At 44.6% G+C, this 22,555-nt stretch overlaps 1 protein-coding gene across 2 annotated transcripts in view; it reads right to left on the bottom strand.

The window, feature by feature from the left end:
• The window catches only part of DHTKD1 (dehydrogenase E1 and transketolase domain containing 1), a 35,397-nt gene extending 14,878 nt beyond the window's left edge, over positions 1–20,519 (bottom strand). Inside the window, exons 1-7 of one of the 2 annotated variants that reach the window (XM_075599484.1) lie at positions 20,259–20,519; positions 17,215–17,370; positions 8,592–8,803; positions 4,583–4,777; positions 3,891–4,160; positions 2,250–2,421; positions 1,388–1,586 (exon numbers count right to left, since the gene is read on the bottom strand). In XM_075599484.1, coding sequence (XP_075455599.1) covers positions 1,388–1,586; positions 2,250–2,421; positions 3,891–4,160; positions 4,583–4,777; positions 8,592–8,803; positions 17,215–17,370; positions 20,259–20,412 — 1,358 coding nt within the window. In that variant the 5' untranslated portion in view covers positions 20,413–20,519. Of the gene's footprint in view, positions 1–1,387; positions 1,587–2,249; positions 2,422–3,890; positions 4,161–4,582; positions 4,778–8,591; positions 8,804–17,214; positions 17,371–20,258 lie in introns of those variants that run through there. The other variant, XM_075599485.1, reaches the window with a different exon arrangement.
• Positions 20,520–22,555: the final 2,036 nt, after the last annotated feature.

Here is a 22,555-nt window from a genome sequence, read left to right as displayed (position 1 = left end):
GCGCGCTCCAGCAGTGTCTGTGTGCGCTCTCCCCTAACCTCCCTCCTCCCTGCTCCAGCACGGGGACGCGCTCAAGCAGTGTAGCGCGAACCAGAACTTCCGGGTCTGCTGCTAGAGTGCGCATCCCTCGCGCTTCCCTGTCGCCGCCATCATTATCACCAGGTAAGCATGGGGGTGGGGGGCTGCTGACATGGGAGGGGGGCTGCTGACATGGGAGGGGGTGGGGGGCTGCTGACATGGGAGGGGGGCTGCTGACATGGGAGGGGGGTGGGGGGCTACTGATATGGGAGTGGGTGGGGGGGCTACTGATATGGGAGAGGGTGGGGGGGCTACTGATATGGGAGGGGATGGGGGGCTGCTGACATGGGAGGGGGGTGGGGGGCTGCTGACTTGGGTGGGGGGCTGCTGACATGGGAGGGGGGCTGCTGACATGGGAGGGGGGTGGGGGGCTGCTGACTTGGGTGGGGGGCTGCTGACATATGGGGGGGGGCTGCTGAAACGGAATGGGCTGGGGGGGCCTGCTGAAATGGAATGGGCTGGGGGGGCTGCTGATATGGGCTGTGGGGGGGGCTACTGAAATGAACTGGGGGGCTGCTGAAATGGGCTGAGGGGCTGCTGATATGGGCTGTGGGGGGCTACTGTGGGGGGCTGCTGAAATGGGCTGTGGGGCCCGACTCTGTTTTCCTTGTGAGGGGGGAGAGTGGTGTGAGTTGCAGGGGGGGTGAGGGGGAGAGTGATGTGAGTTGCAGAGGGGGGGGGGGGAGTGATGTGAGTTGCAGAGGGGGGGAGAGTGATGTGAGTTGCAGGGGGGAGGGAGAGTGATGTGAGGTGCAGGGGGGAGGGAGAGTGATGTGAGGTGCAGGGGGGGGTGGGATGTGTGTGGTGTGCAGGGGGGTATTGTGTGTTTGATGTGGAGGGGGAGTATTATGTGTGTGGGTGAGGGGGAGAGATGGGGGTATGAGAGATAGATGGGGAGTATCGCAAAGGTTGATAGTGAGGGGTTCTGGGGGAGATATGAGGATAATGAAGGGTGCTGGTGGAGATATGAGGATGATGATGAGGGGTGCTGGGGGAGAGATGATGATGATGATCGGTGCTGGAGGAGAGATGATGATGATGATGATGATGATGATTTTACCCGTGCGGCCCACATTTTTTTTTCCTTGGAGCAGTTCGGCCCTTCTCACTTTACGAGTTGTGCAGGCCTGTTTTAGATAAACAAGACCTATTAAACAAATTTTAATATATGAAACACACTTTACATGACTGAATACTTTCCTTTATTGCACTACTAAAAGTATTCTTCTTTAAAAGAAACGGCACACACCATATTTTTCTTTGTGCTGTGCAAATGTGACCGTAAAACTTTCAAATAAATCCCACTTACCTGATGATTTTGTACATGCCAGGATTTGTAAAGAATGGCTCATCAAGCTCATTATGGCCCCACTGTCGGTAACACAGAAGATCTACAATCACATCTTTTCGAAAGTGCCGTTGATATTCAACTGCTAATCGTGTAGCTCTCACAACTTCTTCTGGGTCATCCCCATTAACATGGATTACAGCACTGCCAACAATTTTGCCTAAAATACATTTCAGAAAACATATTACATACATTTTTTTTTAATAAACAAATGTTTTTTTACTGGTTAGCAGAAGGAACAGCAGCAAACAAATCCAGTTCCTTTACATTGTAATTTGTATGACAGATCAGAAGTATAACCCTTTTTTTAATCTACATTTTTGCTGCCCCTGTGAACGGTAACAATGTTTGGCTGAAGGCACTGTTTTAGCATGGGTTCTCAAAGATTCGGAAACAAATCAATATTCACTTCAGGCCCTTTCATGAAGCTTGTGGCTTTTCTACAAAAGCTGAAGATTGGTCCAAGACAGACAGCAGCAACATTTCCTAAATAAATACAGTATTGATTGGGGCACCCATAAAAATCGGAATGGAATTTAATATATAATTGTATGTGTACACACACACACACACACACACACACACTATTTTTATATAGCTTTATTGAGGCGATTAGCATTTTAATTTCAGAACCCTGGGTGAGAGCAAATCATTTTTCTTTATGGTAGAAAGAATAGGAGTTAAGGGAAATCAATCATCCTTCATGCTTCATCTGGCAAGATCTTTTTTTCATCATTTGAATTGTCACCAAACAATGAAGGATCAAAAATGACTGCTATTGATCGACAATTATACAGTTCGTAGCCTCCCCTTCTGCACTTACCAACATCACTACTGTATAAGGAGGACCTTCCACGATCGGAGGGGGTAGTATAACCTAGCTGATTGTTGACAATCAGATGAATACTACCTCCAACTCGATAATGTGGCAGATTTGAGAGAGTAAATGTTTCAGGCACAATCCCTTGGCCAGAGAAGGAAGCATCACCATGTACCTGCAGGAAAAAAAAAAAAAAACACAGATGTACAGGTGACACAACCATAATTTATACATGTAGACTTTTTTTTTTTAACTAAAAAAAATAAAGACATTTCTGACATGATGGCTAATAGTGATCCGCTTATGTCAATTAGGAGAAGATTTTAGGAACAACTTAAAGGAACCTTTAATATATACATACACATTTCCCTTCCCCACCCCCCAGATGGGAAGTAGGGAGCTCCAGAACTGAACCACGTTAATTTCAGCTCCGTGAACCCCCTGCTCCCCGAGATACTCACATCTGAAAGTGCTGCCGGTTTTTTACTTCTGTTTAAAAGGTCTGGTGAGACGTGGGCCAATAGGAAATCACAAGGGATGACATCGCAGTTTCCTATTGGTTCATGGGACCTTTAAACAGACATTTTCTGTGCCCAGCCAAGGCTGTTACAGACAGTCCCTCCCTATTTATGTAACTTGAGAAGCAGGGGGTCCCAGAACTGAAGTCAACACGGTTCAGCTCGAAGATCTCTGCTTCCCACCTAGTAAAAAAACAAGAGGTAAGGCCATTTTAATGGCTAGAATTTTTCACGTTTAGTTTTTCTTACTAAAAGTAGCTTTCAGTGTTTAACATGAAATGTCTTATCTATTTCTTTTATTTTTAAGATGTAGACAAAAGCTATATGTGGTTGGTAGTTTTGTGAATAAATGCAGCCCGATTTACATGTACAGGACCTACATTTGCAAAGCTATTAAATCCATTTTAAGTTATTAAAAACATATGAATAACGTGAGAAAATGTATTACCAAATGCCTTCATCTAATGCAACTGCACTACTTCTTGCTGGGGGACAAAGGCTTGAAGTAGTAATCATTCTATGCAACATATAAAATAATAGTCAACAATACTAGTAAAACAAAACTTAACTTCCCAATAAGGAGATTACATCTTCAAATGAGATCCTGTATATATTTAGGAAGGAAATTATAATCTGCATGGTGTTCTCAGGCTGAATCCGGAAAGAAAATTTTGACTTTCCTGCGTCGTCTCCAAAAAGGAGAAATTAACAATTTTTATGTTGCAAATACATTTAGTTATTCAGAGGTACAAAATAAAAAAAATTTAATGTAAAAAGTTAAATCAATTCAAGAGGCAGAAACTAATACAATGACTTTGTACATCCAAGTTACACACCCCAACACCTACACCACTCCTCCATCCACATCCATCTTCTACAATGCTGTATGCAATGAAAATGTTCATATTGCTGCTCATTCCTTACACATTCAAATGCAAAATGCACTCAGAGGTGAAAAACAAATGCGGAATTCTAAGTACTGCTCCCATCACACCAGTAGGCTTCTTTACAAATCTGCCCCACTGAATCTTTCAGAAGACTGAAAACACATATCTTGGGCACCAAATTATTTTCCCTAGCAATCACTTGTACAATGAATTACTTTAAGACACAGAATCTCATTTACCTGAAGGCATATAACTCGGTCACCAGGTTGCGCAGAACTGTCTTTAGAGTAATCCCCTTCTGATAGGGATTGTTGTCTTGCTCGAGTTTTCCCCACAGCTACTGGATTGATTGCTTCCAAATGTGAAGGATTAGGTAACATAGTCACATGCAGAGGTCGGTGGGAACCAAAATCCAGATCCACAGAGGAAGTCAAGTGGGAAAGTACATCACCTATGGCAGGGGTGTTTTCGGGGAACTCACTTAAGCCACGCATTTTACGAAACATCAGCTGTAAGATAAAGTGGGTGTCATATTTATGCATGACCGTAGAAGTCAATTTTAGAGCAAACCGGAAAACTAAAACATTGCAAAAACAATTAAACAAGCTACAGCAGAAGTCAAAATGTCAACATTCTGGTTCAAACACAAGGTTTTATTTTCGTGGGCCAAATAACTGTAATCAAGGGCTTTAGGTATCTTCACAAAACCTTCTTTGATTCCAGAAATGTCCTAGATTATTTGTTTTTGTACAATCTAATATGTACTTACAACATATTACTCCTTCGCAATAAAAATGCAGAAATCTGAAGCATGGGATACATTTGTTGAATCAAAGTTAAAAATGTGTTTAATGGTAGATATGGAGCTTTAATTCCTGGTAAACGAGAGGAGAAGGAATGCAGAAATGCAAAGTTTCAGAAAGAGAAATACCTCAGTTGGAAATTGAAGGAGTCCAGTAAGAAGGTTAAGTCTCCCTCTGTGAGGCATTCCTATAATCACATCTGTCGCACCACTCAATGCAGACATTTTAAGAAACTCATAGAAGAAGCCCATCATACTTTCTGCCCCTTCACCTCCATACCGTTTAACTGTGGAAAACTTTGTAGCAAGAAAATGGTCAAATTCCTGTGGGGGAAAAAAAAAAAATATATGTAAAATCAATATACAGTTGATATGTTCTAAAACGTTAAAGAGCACAAGAAAGATCATGGTACAGTGTTTGCTTACATTTCTTTTATACACATAGCTCTCTGTATTGTATTAATGGTATCCAAGGAGAGAGCTCCAGTTTCGTCAACACTGTGATACTGTATTCTATAGGTGTTAAACATGCTCCTAATTGAAGACATACCGAAATGGGGAAATAGCAATTACAAGATGGACTATTCAAACTAAGTGAACGTTTCCATTTAAAAAAAGGGTCAACCTTTATTATCCAACATTAAAATACAAATTGAAATATCCCAATAAAAGGATAATGTCAGTAAACAGACTAAGTAGTAGGTTTTTAATTTTGTTAGGTGCTATGCAGACATGTTGATGGTCTTTCTATTTGAAGAAGGCAACAGTCAGAAGGGGTAGGACTTGCAAAAAAGAGGGGCTACCCTGGCGTGATTCGCAAGCTTAAAATGCTTTGGCCAAAGAATGCAACTAAATGACCTTCACTTACAAAAAGAAAAACAGATAAGTATTTAACTATATAATTTATCATATTGGATGTTGCACTGGGGCTTTTTGTATTTTGTTATAAAAACAGTGAGGAGAGAGCCGAAATATTTTATCTGTTAGTTGGCAGCCTGTCAGTATTAATGTTGTATTGTTTGAGAATGTGACAGCAACCACCGACACTGATTTAAGTGTTTTATGTAATTAATTATACCTTTTATACATCAGTCTTTGAGGATTTATTTTTATATGTCAATACTAAGCTTGTAAAGAGTAAGCAGAGTTGCACACCAAACACAAAATACTTGTGCTGGTGCTTCTACTTCATGGAAAGACCCGATGCTCGCCGCAATGTCAGTACAAAAACAAAGGAAGAAGGGCTTGATGGATTTCTTTAAAGAATGTTATATAGTCACACAAAACCGCAAAGTTTCGGCCGTCGTAGCAGCCTTCTTCATTTTCTTGAAAAAGGCGGCTCAAAAACAAAAACCTTGTTTTTGTTTGGTGACTATATACAATTCTTTAAAGAAATCCATTTAGTACAAAGCTTATGATGCCATCAAATTCATACTAACCTGACGTATCAACAGTTTTATTTCAATAATCTACCACTGTATGTGAACATGAAAGTCCATATCTGCGGCAAATCAGAAATAAACATGGATTTAAATGATCTTAAAAGCTAGTTTGAAATCACTCCATTCTTTCCCGCTGTATAAAGTTTATGCGCAAACTGGGAGGACATGTAGAGCGAGTGTGGATTCCCACAGCTGGCGCTGCCTGACATATGGATGCATAGGTCAATTTGATTTTAGAGGGCCCAACAAATAATTTAAATAGGGAGAAAACAATTGCTTTCTGGTAAAAGGAATGGGGAGTCCAGCCCCAGTACCAAATAATTCCCTCAGGACAAAGGCATCAAAAATTATATTAAGCTCTTTCAAAAATGCTTCATGGTTTCAGTAAAGTGAACTATAAAACCATGGCTTTTTTTGTGATGGTACATGCCGGTACCTTTTTCTCTTACCTTTTCCTTCTGCTCCTCATCTCCTCTTTGTGAGATGCGTCGCTATGACAACGTGATGTCATGACAACGTGACGTCATGACAACGTACCGCCGCAAAGCTACTGGAGATGAGGAGCAGGAGAAGGTAAGGGGCCCCGGATAACAGAACCTATTTTCTTACAACGAAAAAGCACTGTATAAAACAATATAGAGGAATAAATGATAATAACAGATGTATCCACAATGTTAGACTATAAGGACAGCTTTCATTGTATTTTTCAATTCTAGCTTTGCAGTACCGAATTTGGGTAACCACAACAATGTATCCAGGTTTTTGTTTAATATAAAGGTAGTCCATAGGTGATGCTTAAAAATTACACGTTTAGTGTCATCTAAAAAAATAAATAATATAAGTCACAGTGTAGACAGGTAATTTAAAATCAAGTGGATATTTTAATTGATAAACTATTCAAATTAATCTGAACACGTCAGATTGTTTAGCAATTACAAAGATTCAGAAAAGATTTCAAACATGCACGTTCCACAATTTACAGATTACGTCTGGGGCCAACATTTTATTATAGGCGCGTAAAAATAGTTAATGTACAAAAGTTAAGAAATTCCTAGCTCTCTTAAAAGCAGCAGTCCAAGCCGTTTTTTTTTTTTTAAGTTATTCCCACCTCCCCCCCCTCTTTAATATCTGCATCAAAACAATGCACACAATGATAAGTAATTAGCTAAGTTGCCGTTCGATCGGCGAAGATTCAGCTCGGGGGTTCACTAAATGGCAACAGAAGAGAACCAAAGATGAAAAGTTCTGTTGGGAAGATCATGTGACCAGGCAGTCGCTAGATACAATTGGTGCACTGCTAGAGAGGGGGCAGGGCTCAAAAAGGGGTGTGCCTGAGCCTGTTTCAGATGAGGAAGGTGATGTGACTTTGTACATGGTTGCTATAGTAACATAAAATGCTTGTTATATTATAATACATTAAAAATGCCATCTAGAATTTTTTTTATTGATACAATATTTTCACATAGTACAGAACTAATTTATTTAAAAAAAAACACATGTAGGATATTGCTTGGTCTGCAGCTTTAAGTGACTAAACATGAAGTATCTGGTAACAAATAGTATAGGTTACCAATGCCAAAGAAACATTGTATCCCTTGGAAGATGGTTAAAGCAGAAACAATGCCAGTTTTTCAGCCTGGTTCATCTATACCAGGGGGACGCAAACTTTTTCCCCTGCGCCCCCCCTAACTCCCACTTACCTGCGCTCCGGCGTCATGACGTCACGTTGCCATAGCAACGTGACCTCGCGGAGTCATTGACGCCACGTTGCCATGGCGACGCAGGAAGGAAGCCGCCGGAGCCTGGGTAAGTAAAGGTTTACAGAGGCCTTACAGCTCCCTCGGCACTTAATTTAAGTGCCTTCGGGAAGCGCGCGGGGCCTCTGTAAACCCCGCCCCCCCCCACCCGCGAGGCAGGCTCGCGCCTCCCAGTTTGCGCACCGCTGATCTATACTATAATTCTAAGTTGGATTCCGTCTGTTTGTTTGTATGTCCGAAGCATCGAAATCTCAGAAACGGCACCACGTACTGTAGCACAACGAAACTTTCACTGCACATTCTGCTGCGGATTTGTAGGTCAACGCAACTGTTTTGAGCTTACAATATGACTCACCTCCCAAATTATGGACATTCTAAGTGTCCCTCGGCTATCCAAAGCAGGAGGCAGGGGCGTGGCTATTAAAGGAGGGGGCGTGTCCTTGCCTGGATCGGGGCCATGTGTGTGTGTGTCTCTGTGTGTGTGTGATGTGAGATGTGCGGGGGAGATGTTCCAGCAAGGGGGGGGGGGGAAGAGTAGGAGGGGAGATGTGCCAGCTAGCGGGGGGAGATGTGCCAGCTAGCAGGGGGGAGATGTACCAGCAGAGGGGGGGGGGGTGAAATGTGCCGCCATCGAGGGGAGAAGTACCAACAAGGGGGGAAGGGGGGATTTGCCGGCAGCGAGGGGGCATGCCACAGCAGCACGGGGAGATGTGTCGCCAGCAGGGGGGGGGGGGTCGGGGACATGTTCCAGCAGCGGGGGAGACACACACACACAGACAGAAACAAATCTCACCCGCACTACATCCAGCAGCAGGGGGGGAAGGCCCGGGTAGATGTGCCGGCAGCGGGGGAGACACATGTATTCACTATTACATTCCCCGGGCAAAGCCGGGCACAAAAGCTAGTTCTATTGATAAACAAAAAAAATATGTAATGTACCTGACATTCTAGCATCAATCTGGCCAACTTTTTCCTCTCTTCTGTAGTAAAAGTTTCTTGTTTTAATTCCTCAAATCTTCTAGAAAACCATTCCCGCTCTTCCAAGTGTTGTAACTGACTTGTTTCAATGGAAATCTGCCCACAATATGTATGATCCAGATATGTTAAGACATCTTCAAGCGTTGCTTCTTCCTTTCCCATGTTTATTAACCCTGTTCATGGATATTAAAAATCCCATGTTACATTTATTTCAAACACACGGTAAATTAGATAAAAACAATGATGCCAAAACCGCCATAGCTTATAATTATGAATTATTTATAAACGAATAAGCAAACAATTTAAATATATTAGCATATAGGATCTTTTAATAGTTTAATTAATTACTTTCCCATGTTTTCACTAAAATATGATTGTGCTTCCCACTTAAAAGTAAATAAACTATTATATACACACACACACATCATAGAAAAAGAACAAAAAGCACTCCGTAATAATAGTCACTGGTGTGGGTGCAGATCCTATAATGAAGAATAAGCAATACGATACCGTTTGGAAACAAAATCAGCAGGCAGCACTCTAGAATTGAACAAACAAGTGTATTGAAAAAATAAACACAAAACCAACGTTTGGGTCCACGAATGGGACCTTTGTCAAGGTGGCGCACCTGCTGCCTGCTGATTTCATTTCCAAACGGTATCGTATTGCATATATATATATATATATATACATACATACATACACACACACACACACACACACACACACACACACACACACACACACACACACACAGTGGTTGACAAATCACCAAAAAATCTACTCGCCACACCAAAAAATCTACTCGCCACCTAGTACCAAACGTGTGCTGCTTGGGCCAATATTTACTCGCCCGGGGGTTAAATCCACTCGCCCGGGGCGAGCAAATGTATAGGTTTGTCGAACACTGTATGTATATATATATATATATATATATATATATATATATATATATATACACAAACACACACACACACACACACACACACACACACACACACACACACACACACAGGCTCTTGAAAGTAGCAAAAATATTTGTTTTATTCTTAACATAGAACAACATTGTTCCCCTAAGGAGACCTTTCTCAAGATCCCAAGGAGATCGAAACGTTGATCTGCGTCACAAGAATAAAATAAATATTTTTTACCCCTTTAATCAACAGCCTGTAAGAACCTTGTATTCAACAATTGTTTATATAGTCTCCACTAGCGCACCCAGGCCAGTTAACCAATTCACGCAAGTGCCGCTCCCCTGCAATTGTATGCATATGTACATTGATATATCAAATCATGATTGAGATATAGATATGTTCATGATTTTAAACATACATCGCCCAGGCACGTATCCAGGACAATCGTTACAGGTCTGCACCAGGCGAAGGAATACAGCACCACGCATGTACAGTAGGTAGTATCAAAATAAGTGTATTAGAGTCCACATATTACATCATTTCAGTCCCCTCAAGGGACCTCTGCATGTTTTGCTGTGTGTATATATTTCTTGAACAATTTGCGAACTATCATCTCCTCCCTCATTCACCTCAGTGCTTAGGGTGTCTAAGGCTGCGGCCACGCTAGCGCCGATCGTGTTGACCTCGCAGTGCTTGTCGAGAGTAGTTTTGGCAAGTGAAATTGTCCCGTCCCTGCGCGCGGGCACGGACGCTCCCCCACGCTTGGCGCTTGCGTAAACAAAAAAAGAGACTTTCAACCGTGCTTAACTTAACTGCAATGCCCCCCGTGCACGCTTGCGAAATAGGCAGGACACCCGGTGCTCATGCTTGGAGAGCTGGTGATGTATTTCAAACAGTCCAGGAGGAGCAATTTATAGGGAAATAAGAAGCAAAAAAACAGTGCAGATTTAAGTGCAGACGTTGAGACTATGATGAATTAAAATGTCAATATCTTGGCTCTGCCGGTCTTTCTACTCACAAGATTTAAGTGGTAAGTAAGCAGTTGGCAGATAGGGCTGCCACCCCAGGTTGTGGCTGTGTGCTGTGGGATTCCCTCCAGGCTTATTTCTTCAGAGTGACCACGATATACATAAGGGAAGAAACAAAGCTACATAGCGCGATCTGTCTTCTAATAAACTTTATAAAAAATGTATAAGCATATAAAATTTGCACTTACAATGTGCCAAAATTAAAAACGCATTTATCACAATCACAGTGATTTAATTTTGGCACATTGTAAGTGCAAATTTTATATGCTTATACATTTTTTATAAAGTTTATTAGAAGACAGATCGCGCTATGTAGCTTTGTTTCTTCCCTTATGTATATCGTGGTCACTCTGAGGAAATAAGCCTGGAGGGAATCCCACAGCACACAGCCACAACCTGGGGTGGCAGCCCTATCTGCCAACTGCTTACTTACCACTTAAATCTTGTGAGTAGAAAGACCGGCAGAGCCAAGATATTGACATTTTAATTCATCATAGTCTCAACGTCTGCACTTAAATCTGCACTGTTTTTTTGCTTCTTATTTCCCTATAAATTGCTCCTCCTGGACTGTTTGAAATACATCTTTCTACTTGGAACCCGGGAACAGGTTCTACCAGAGGGTTTGAGCAGGGATTTATTATTTGAGCACATATTGTTATATAAATATTGCACTATTAACTTGCACGTAATCACTATTATATTTAAGTTGTTAGCGCCTTATATTCACTTATTCACATATACTGGAGAGCTGGTGATGTCACTGCTCTCAAGCACGAGCTTGGTCAGTGCCTGCGTGGCCGCAGCCTTATAAAACTTGTACTCTCGTGTTACAGATGCAGCGGCCGTTATTCGAACAAATCACGGAGCCGTTTTCGTGTGCTCTGCTGTATTCCACGTGGCATTAACGCGGCCAATCACACCAGGCACCCATGTTTATCGCGGTTGCTTTGTTTGAATTTCATGGATTCTGTTTCTTTGTGTGCAATGAAATGAATTAATTGTAATGTGTACAGTACTGTGCTACTGTGCTACTGTGCCAATTTCAGGTGTTTAAAAACCAGAACACTAAAATGCCATTTTCTGCACTCGCGTCTTAAGGCGGTAAGGTTGGAAGAAATCATGCGCCATGACGTGGGTATTCTGAGGAATACAACGCGTGAAGTGTTCGAATAACGGCCGCTGCATCTGTAATCCATTAAATGGTACCACAATCTATGACCTATACACTTATACTTTTCTAAATCAAGTAATAGGCTAAGCAACTAAACATTAAATAAATCCAATGTAGAATTTATTAAGTGGAATTTATGAGATACCGTTTTACAATTTTAATGTATTGGCTTTGTCTCAATCTTCTTACATTAACATAACATTAGGAAAGATTCTAGAGCAGCCCTGGGAGCAAAAAATAAATAAAAAATAAAATCAGGGCTGGCCTTAGACTCAGCAGGGCACCAGGAGGCACAGTGAGACCGCAGCCATAGACTCAGCAGGGCACAAGGCAGCACACTGGCAGCAGGGGGCCCCCCTCCTGTTAAAAAAAAAAAAGTTGCGGGACTTACCTTGTCGAGCAGCCCTCCTCCAGCAGCGTCATGACGTAATATGATGCAACGTTGCCATGGCAATGTGGCATCATATGACGTCGGTCACCATGGAAACACGATACTACAGGAGGCGGTCCGCTCCGGAAAAGGTAAGAACCTTTTCACAGAGCCCACAGAGAGACAGACAGGCACAGACCACCCCCTCCAACCACACCTACATCACTCTTTCAGTCCGGGGCCCCGCGCTCCCTCCTCGTGTCAGCGCCAGGATCCTTCTGACTGGAGGGAGGAGCTGGAGGGGGACCCGCGCTCCATCCTACAGCTCCCCCCTCCGGTTGGGCGGAAGTTGGATCCCGGTGCCGATGTGAGAAGGTAGCACGTGCCCCCCGAAGGCGCAGGGCCCAAGGCAGCTGTGAACCAGGCATTAGGATGGCCTCCAATTCAATAAGGTGGGAAGTGGTTATCGTATTATTAATGTATGGTAAGAAATTACCAGCTTTGTTAATGACTATGTCGTATACAATAAGGGCCTTAGACCTGCATATGTTGTTAAAAAGCCTCCCCCCAATTCTTTTGAATGGCTCAGAACTCTTCTCCCGGATGGGAAAGTCATTCTACAAACAAACTGAAAAGGAGCCTTACAGTGTAGTTTTCAGGGATTGGATTGGTTAATATTTAACAGAGTCCATAATACTTAATTTATAATACTTACACATGGGCCGTCGACAGGGGGGTGGGGGTGAAAAGAGCCAGGACTCATGTCCCAGGCCCGGCGGTTCTGGGGGGCCCAGCCGGCACTGGAAGTTGGGCATGGCCAGGCCAGAGTCCCCAAATCTCTCGTCTGCAGCGGGCCTCTGTCTCCCACCCCCTTCCCCACCAACCCCTCCCTGCAGCAGGCCCCACCCCAGTGCTGGAAGTCAACTGTTTGGCACGGTACCGGAGGCCTTCCCCTAAGGTGGTGTGTAATATATGCAGTGTTCGACAAACCTATACATTTGCTCGCCCCGGGCGAGTGGATTTAACATCGTGGCGAGCTCCTATTGGCCCAAGCAGCACACGTGTGGTACTAGGTGGCGAGTAGATTTTTTTGTTCGGCGAGTAGATTTTTTTGGTGATTTGTCGACCACTGAATATATGTGTGTGTTTTATTGTGGGAGGGGAGTTATTGTGTGAAATGGTGAGAAGGGTTCAGTGTAATGGGGGACAGGTGGGGGTGTAGGACAGAGTGGGAGGGAGAAAGGAAGAGAGCGGTGGGGTGTGGGAGAGTGGGAGAGAGATGTGAGGGTGTGGGAGAGAGGAGTAAGAGATGGGGGTTTGGGAGACTGGGAGAGAGGTGGGGGCGTGAGGAGGGGGAGAGAGAGTGGGGATAAAAGAGAAGGGGTGTCACAAGGCCGCAGACACTGGGCCCCCGGGAAAGCTATCTGCAGCCCTGTTTACACGTAACTAAGGCATTGAAAATACGTGTTTGTGACTAGTTTAGTTGTCTTTTATAGTGTAACGGTGCTGAAATACATCTTACAAAAATGTCAAAAGGAAATTCTACAATACTACAAAAAAAGATACTGCACTCAAATTGTTTCAAAAAGATATTATACAAATAAAAAAATTAAAAAAGGAGTAGAAACGGCTTCAGAAGAAATAAATGGAGATAAAAAAAATAATAATCACTTTTAATGCAATATTCAAACATAAGTAAATACAAACCAGAAAAATGACAGTGACATCCTACCAATGCGATGTTGAATATAAATTTATTAATCATTTTTGTTTTTCTGTATATTTTTTACTTAATAATATATTTCTGAAACAAATAATGAGTGCAGTGTTTTTTTGGCAGTATTGTTGCTTGTTTATTTAGACGGGAAGAGGGTTCTCCACCTTAGATACTGGCACCGCTATAATTGGACGAGCGAGCGAAGACTTCAACTGGACTTTATGACCTCTTTGGTTGCGTTTGTGTTTTTGTTCGCGTTCTCTCTCTCCACAGCCCAAACGCTTTGATGAAATTTTGAGGGTACTTTTCTGCCATCCTAATTTAGATCTGGGGAAAGTTTCAACTGAATCGGTGCAGCTCCCATCTTGGAATTAATTTTTGTTTTTGTATGGTATTGTAAAACAACTTCATACGAAACATTAAATATATTAGTTTTCAACGTGTATTCCATTTTCAGGCAATTTCCTTACACCATTTCAGAGAAACTAAATATTAAAAATGAAAATAAATGGGTAACCACGGTAAAAAAACATTCGAATAGGTACATCAATGTAGATGTGCATACATGCTCAGACTCCACGCTTAGTTTTTTGGATATGAATATACTTATACATTTTCCACTTCGGCCATTTTAATTCCCCCTTTGTTATTATTGTTACCAATACATTTGTTCTTTCTTGCTATAATCTCTTGAGATTATGTTCATGATTTTGTCTATACTGGGTGATAGACACACACACACACACACACACACACACACTACAATACAATGTAGAGATATACAAGTCAGTTGTCAAATTGGGTAGCATGGAGTTCTCTGTTGGGATCCACTTTGACGCTCTCTCAGGTAAGAACTCTAAATTACTTTGTTCTCTCCTACTTTCCCTTTTGAGAGAATACGTTTTCTACAAATATCAAGCAGCCTTCATCAGAGAGGAGCGAAGTAACGCGCCTGGCGGCCTCTGTTGTTACCTGAAAAGTGAACACTGAGCCTTATCTCTTACACAAATGCAAGAACTTGTCAATGTGTGTGATGGTGGTGGGTGGCAGTACTCGATTGCAGCTACGTCCTCATCACGAGTCCTGATTACTGGAAACCGTAATAATATAAATCAATTGACTCAGTATACTTATTATTACTGCAAATGTCGAAATTTAAAAAAAAAAAATGGAGGACGAGAAATTGTATTTAACTTATTGCATTTCGCTGACGGATAGAGAACGTACTACAATTTTCTCTCATTCCGAATATTGAAAATATTGGATATATCATTTATTTTCTTGCTAAAAGCTGCTGTTTGGGTTTAGAATCCAGCTTGGGATGTTTTGGATAAAACAGGACACGGACCATGCACACATAATAAAAGCAAAGTTTGCTCGCTCATCCCACAACACGGTATAAAATATATCGTTTTCTTAGTAGTATTTAAAGGCTTGTTAACTTCATTATCATTTTTTTGGAAATGAAAGTTCTATTTAATGGAAAAAAAAAAATCTAATTGGGGATGAGGTATTCCAACATATATGAAAATGAAAATGTGGTTGGTGGGTGATCACTGCAACAGGAACTCAGCCGAATGCATAAGTGAATAAAAACAGCTTTATTGCACTGTAGTGCTGCACATCACATCACGGAGAACACCTCTGACGCGTTTCGTTCCGTTAAGGAACTTTATCAAAGAGTACAAAGATCTCTCACACTGGAGTATTATATGCATAGTCCCTTCTCATGATTGGTCAATCCATAATTACAAACAGAGAATAACAATTAGCAATCAATGCTTGTCAATGTTGAAAGGATTACGCAAACACTTCAGTGTATGGAATAGAACAAATCACAATAATAATGGTTACATATAAACAAAACAGATATAAACATATATTTTAAAATCAAGATCAGTGAATAGCAGCATCTATGATAACAATTAGTATCATACAGGAAGATTGTGTTGGGGGACAGAGAATCAGAGAAACATATATATGGAGCTAAAGTCCAATGGGGATATACCAAAAAAACTGATGAAACATTATATGGCATAATTTATGGCTTGATGTATAATGAACAATATATAATAGCGGCCGGTTCATTATACATCAAGCCATAAATTATGCCATATAATGTTTCATCAGTTTTTTTGGTATATCCCCATTGGACTTTAGCTCCATATATATGTTTCTCTGATTCTCTGTCCCCCAACACAATCTTCCTGTATGATACTAATTGTTATCATAGATGCTGCTATTCACTGATCTTGATTTTAAAATATATGTTTATATCTGTTTTGTTTATATGTAACCATTATTATTGTGATTTGTTCTATTCCATACACTGAAGTGTTTGCGTAATCCTTTCAACATTGACAAGCATTGATTGCTAATTGTTATTCTCTGTTTGTAATTATGGATTGACCAATCATGAGAAGGGACTATGCATATAATACTCCAGTGTGAGAGATCTTTGTACTCTTTGATAAAGTTCCTTAACGGAACGAAACGCGTCAGAGGTGTTCTCCGTGATGTGATGTGCAGCACTACAGTGCAATAAAGCTGTTTTTATTCACTTATGCATTCGGCTGAGTTCCTGTTGCAGTGACCACCCACCAACCACATTTTCCTTTACTGCTATTACTGGCGTGGAGCACGCAGGCAACTACGCAGAGCTGGGAGCTGGTCTTCACTATTCCCCTCCTGACGAGTGCATTGGATCTATCCCTTACGCCTGCCTTAAGGAGATACAAGAACGCTGAACTGCAGTGTACTCTCCATTCATCCACAGCATAGCTGTCGGCCCTCGGGGATGACGTCACACGCCAGCGCGACGCCCGAGGAGATGGGACCGGACAGGCACGGGCATTGAAGATACCGGGTCGGGTAAGGGCAGCAGGCGATACCAGCGTGAGTACACGAGAGGGGTAGCCTACGGTTGCCTCTTTTCCTGTCTCAGACTATTTCCTGTGCACTAGCCCCCCACCCAGGTTTTATTTCATTTGGTTATCCCGTCAGAGCCTTGCTGCCGTTTCCCTCTATACAGGATCTTTATGCCTGCTTAGTTGCCGTTTTTCTTTCAACATATGCATCAGAGACAGTTTATACATCACTACCAGTTCTACTGTGGACACTTGGAGCATCGGACACTTGGGGTTCATTCTCCCATACACCACAAATATATGAAAATGGGAAGGTTAGGTGGGTCAAGTGGCTGCCTATTTGCCATCAAATCCTGTGTTTCTAGTTGCACTTACAACGTTTGCACCTGATTGTTATCTGCATACTACTGTACTGCACATACTGTACTCTGAAATTCCAGTAAAAACACATTATACTATGAATTAGATTTTCGATTGTGTTTTTACCATACATGTATTATCAACATCTTGATCGTACCTGCAGTGCTGAAAGGTCCATGAAGTATTTCTGTTAGCGCTTGTATTTCTGGCACCATATCCATTACTGCTTGACCAGTAAACAATGGGTTAATTTTTGCCGCTTTGTGACCATGTTCACGGTAAGCGGTAACTAGTCGTGCAAGGCCATGATCAACTGCAAAAGTTACAAAAAAGTGTGAGAATGTAAGAGGAACAAAAACAATAAGAAACTGAGAAAGTGTAAAATGCCAGATTGGGACTCAACTTCCACGCTAACATAAGGGTTGGTTGCCGTGTGCTGTTGCATTAGGATCAGCCAGTAACGGTATGAATTGACCGTGGACACAAACTTGTGAAAATGAAAAGCCCATCGTAGAAATATTAATGTAAATAAGAGCCATTGGTCAGCATCGTTTTCATACAAACTAAAGACCACATACAGCCTCCAGTTTTAGTATCTTGTCTTGTCGTGATTGTTTCCATGTGCTAGTCCCATGCACTTATTTTAATAAGGTTGCGTCCCCGCTAGCGCTGAGCGGGCGGCGCGGTGACTTGCATATATATATATGCAAGTCTCCGCTCACGAGATGCGCGCTTATACGCTCACCGGCGCTTGGATAAACACATTTCCTAGCGCGCTCAGCTTCCCCTGCAGCGCACAGCACCTCCCCCCCCCACAACACCCCCCCCCCAACAAAAAATGTCCACTGTGCTAAAATAGGGTCGGACACAGTACAACTAAGTTTTAATGGCATTGGATATGCAGCACCGTCCACAAATTGACATTATAACCCACAGAGCGTCAATTCCATGTGATTAGAGCATTAGCATTTATTGGAGTGAGTATTTAGGTTTTGGGAGAACAATTGTTTCTTTTATTTTTGTATCAATTAAATCCACCAAGCTAGCTAGCGCTGACATTAACCGTTTGGGTTACTAATGGACATAGCCACTACATCATGGGGTCTGGCACTCCAGGTGTGCTATGATATAATAGCTACGTCAAAATGCCTGCTCGTTTTTTCTCGGGGAAATCGTGTCCCGCCACAGATCACAATCTATAATGAAGAGGATCGGAAGGACTCCTCACCTTCCGTCAGTGACGGAGCGATCAAAAGGTGCTGGAGGGGCTGTGGCACACTGGTGCCGAGGTAACTTCGGCACTCAAATGGTTAAGAGGGTAATTTATCAAAGTCTCTCAGCTGCAAAAAACCCTGCACCAAAACGGTCAAAGATAAAAATCCCATTTATTTCAATGGACATTTGTTTTCATTGATAAATGTGGTGCAATTATTTTTTTTGCCCCAGTTTTTCATCTGTGAGACTGATAAACTGACCCCAAACTTTTGTGTCCAAGAGATCAGCGTTAGATGTAAGAGACTCAAAGAAGTTTCATAGAGGTCAATAACACAAGAATATTGCGGATCGGTCATCTGACACATTATACCCCATGTGTCACCTGACAGAACTGTGCCCCTCTCACACTGACAGGACTGCGCTGTGCCCCCCTCACACTGACAGGACTGCGCTGTGCCCCCCCTCACACAAACAAGGACTGCGCTGTGCCGCTCTCACACTGACAGGACTGCGCTGTGCCCCCCTCACACTGACAGGACTGCGCTGTGCCCCCCTCACACTGACAGGACTGCGCTGTTCCCTCCTCACACTGACAGGACCGCGCTGTGCCCCCCTCACACAGACAGGACCGCGCTGTGCCCCCCTCACACTGACAGGACTGCGCTGTTCCCTCCTCACACTGACAGGACTGCGCTGTGCCCCCCCTCACACAAATAAGGACCGCGCTGTGCCCCCCCCCTCACACTGACAGGACCGCGCTGTGCCCCCTCACAATGACAGGACCTCTCTGTGCCCCCCCCCCCCCACTGACAGGACCGCGCTGTGCCACCCTCACACAGACAGGACCGCGCTGTGCCCACCTCACACAGACAGGACCGTGCTGTGCCCCCTCAGACTGACAGGACCGCGCTGTGCCCCCTCACACAGACAGGACCGCGCTGTGCCCCCCTCACACTGACAGGACCGCGCTGTGCCCCACTCACACTGACAGGACCGCGCTGTGCCCCCCTCACACAGACAGGACCGCGCTGTGCCCCCCCTCACACAGACAGGACCGCGCTGTGCCCCCTCAGACTGACAGGACCGCGCTGTGCCCCCTCACATTGACAGGACCTTGCTGTGCCCCCCCTCACACAGACAGGACCGCGCTGTGCCCCCTCAGACTGACAGGACCGCGCTGTGCCCCCCTCACACTGACAGGACCGCGCTGTGCCCCCTCACACTGACAGGACAGCGCTGTGCCCCCTCACACTGACAGGACAGCGCTGTGCCCTCCTCACACTGACAGGACAGCGCTGTGCCCCCCTCACACTGACAGGACCACGCTGTGCCCCCTCACACAGACAGGACCACGCTGTGCCCCCTCACACAGACAGGACCACGCTGTGCCCCCCTCACACTGACAGGACCGCGCTGTGCCCCCTTCACACAGACAGGACCGCGCTGTGCCCCCCTCACACAGACAGGACCGCGCTGTGCCCCCCTCACACTGACAGAACCGCGCTGTGCCCCCCTCACACAGACAGGACAGCGCTGTGCCCCCCTCACACAGACAGGACCGCGCTGTGCCCCCCTCACACAGACAGGACCGCGCTGTGCCCCCCTCACACAGACAGGACAAACTGTACACACACACAGACACAGTGACACTCACACACAGTGACACACACACACACACACAGACACAGTGACACACACACAGACACAGTGACACACACACACACACACAGACACAGTGACACACACACAGACACAGTGACACACACACACACACAGACACAGTGACACACACACAGACACAGTGACACACACACAGACACAGTGACACACACACAGTGACACACACACACAGTGACACACACACACAGTGACACACACACACACACACACACACACACACACACACACACAGTGACACACACACAGTGACACACACACACAGTGACACACACACACAGTGACACACACACACAGTGACACACACACCTGACGTGTTCTCCTGGCCGCGCTTCAGCACCCCGCTGCTGCTACCCTTCTTCGGTCTGTATCCGTACACCCCCCGCTCCGTGTGGTAGAAGCGGCGCAGGACGGGACGCCACACCGCGGCAGCCCGCGTGTGCAGGCAGAGCCAGGCCGACATGATGTCAGGAGCGGCGGCGGCGGCGGAGCAGCAACAGGTGGGAGGGAGGGGGTTAACTGCCGCGAGTGGCGGCGCGCGACCGCAGCAGCTCAACCACGTGAACAGCCAGCGTGCGCGCGACATTCCCGCGCAGGGCAGCTGCAACACACCGAGCGTGCTTCTTTTGGTGAGACACACCCCTCGCCGCGGATTGGTTGGTCCCGGGGGCGCGGTGCTTACAGAAGTCAGGGCTCAGCCATTCGGGAGGGTGGGTATAGCAAAGAAACAACACATGGGAAACCGTCTGTCAGCAGCAGGCTGCAATGCTGCCACATGAGGAAGCGAAGCAGTGTGGATCCCATTTTATATAAAATGATTCAATCACGTTGAAGCTACATTAGTCTCAGACCTCTCATACAAATAGGTGCCCTCAGCATAATGTGTGGGGGGGGTGCTGCAGCCTCCCCCAGGTTTACACATTTCTATATTGTGGTAATAATGTGTGCGTGTTACTGATTTCTTAGGCTGCAGTCCCAGTCATGTCAGTGACACGTGTGCCGGGTGGGGGGGGGGCGCGTGCACAGCGCTAACCGCTCAATCTAACCCAAGGCTCAACAAAGTATCCGGACGTTGCTCCTTCTCCTACCATGCACCCCAAAACTGGAACAACCTACCAGAGACTCTCACATCCACCACCAGTTTAAGTTCTTTCAAATCTAAGGCTGTCTCACATTTTAATCTGGTCTGTAACTGTTTCATACGCCCATAATATATATTTCCTTTTACTGTGCACGCAATGTCTTGTATATAATGTATACCTTGTTCATTTATGTAACTGTACTTGTAACCATGTATTATTTGTTTTACTCTGTGCCCAGGACATACTTGAAAACGAGAGGTAACTCTCAATGTATTACTTCCTGGTAAAATATTTTATAAATAAATAAAATAAATAAATAATCTGCGGTCTCAGGGGAGAGAGGGAGCTTGCGACGGGAGGGGGCGTGGTCGGGGATTTGCAGGGGCGTGCCCATTACGTCACACGGCTGGTTCGCCCTCATTGGGTGAACCGCCAGTGGGGGCGTGGCCACGCCTCCGTCGAAGTTTTCATTGAGTTAAAAAAATCTTGCAGCACGGCGCGGCTGCACTTTCAGCGGGAAGGTGCGTACTGGGCCCTTCCCCATTGAGGGGCGGTGCTTACACACACACAGCGCACGCCGTGCCGTGCGCTGTGGCAGTGACTAGGACCGCAGCCTTATATACCTATTCTGAAGCCAGGGTCACATGTGATGTGTGAATAGCCCCAGATAGCATTAACTCAGCTCCCTTTCCAAATCACTCCAAGTCCTATAACATTTCCTTCACTTTATTGGAAAAGCAGCAGTACATACAGGCACTTGTGGATGGTGTGTAGTAGTGATTTGTAGTTAGAAACAGGTAGAAAGAGATGGCCTTGCCATAGGAGAGTAACAGAGATGGGTGCTGTACTCACTGTCTCCAGGGTGGAAAAGGAAGTGAGGAGCAATGTGGGTAAAAGGAATAGTCTTGGGACAGACTATCTGTGAACAAAGACAGGGGGGAGGGCAGAATAGCCCATTCTGAGAAGAATCTCAGAGGTTGCTGTAGCAACTCACTGGTTACATGCTCAGAGGCAGAAAGGGCAACATATTGATACACCACACAGGCACGGTGTATGTAACAAATGCATGCAGCTGAATTTAAGGAGCTGACAAGCAAAAGGGGGGTCAAATAGAAATATGATTCTTGTTCCATGACAGTAGCCATGCCATCTGTGGCTACTAGCTGCTTCCCTCCTGGCAGTAAGCCCTGGTACAATCAGGCTGCCAGTAGTTGATATGGGGTTTCCCCCCTCCAAGGAGCTGTACTTGAGTGACAGCAGGAGGCAGTGACATCAGGCCTGGGCATGACCAATCATGGGACAGACCTGGTGCCCTCCTGCTGTACATAAAGGCAGGTACCGCCCAGATTTAGCAGTGCCTTTCCCGACTGAGGAAGGCAGGTCGCACAGTTGGAAGGCTGAGTATTGGGCCTTCTTCTGTCCTCTTCCTTCCGGGGGAGAGTGAGTGTGGACAATACCTCTGCCTCTGCTAGGGAGGTAGGGAAGAGCTAGGATGGCTGCAGGTGCCCTTGGCCTGTAGTAACG

The sequence above is a fragment of the Ascaphus truei genome, chromosome 5 (assembly GCF_040206685.1).
Source record: "Ascaphus truei isolate aAscTru1 chromosome 5, aAscTru1.hap1, whole genome shotgun sequence".
Taxonomy (NCBI): Eukaryota; Metazoa; Chordata; class Amphibia; order Anura; family Ascaphidae; genus Ascaphus; species Ascaphus truei.
This window is presented reverse-complemented; position numbering and strand designations above follow the sequence as displayed.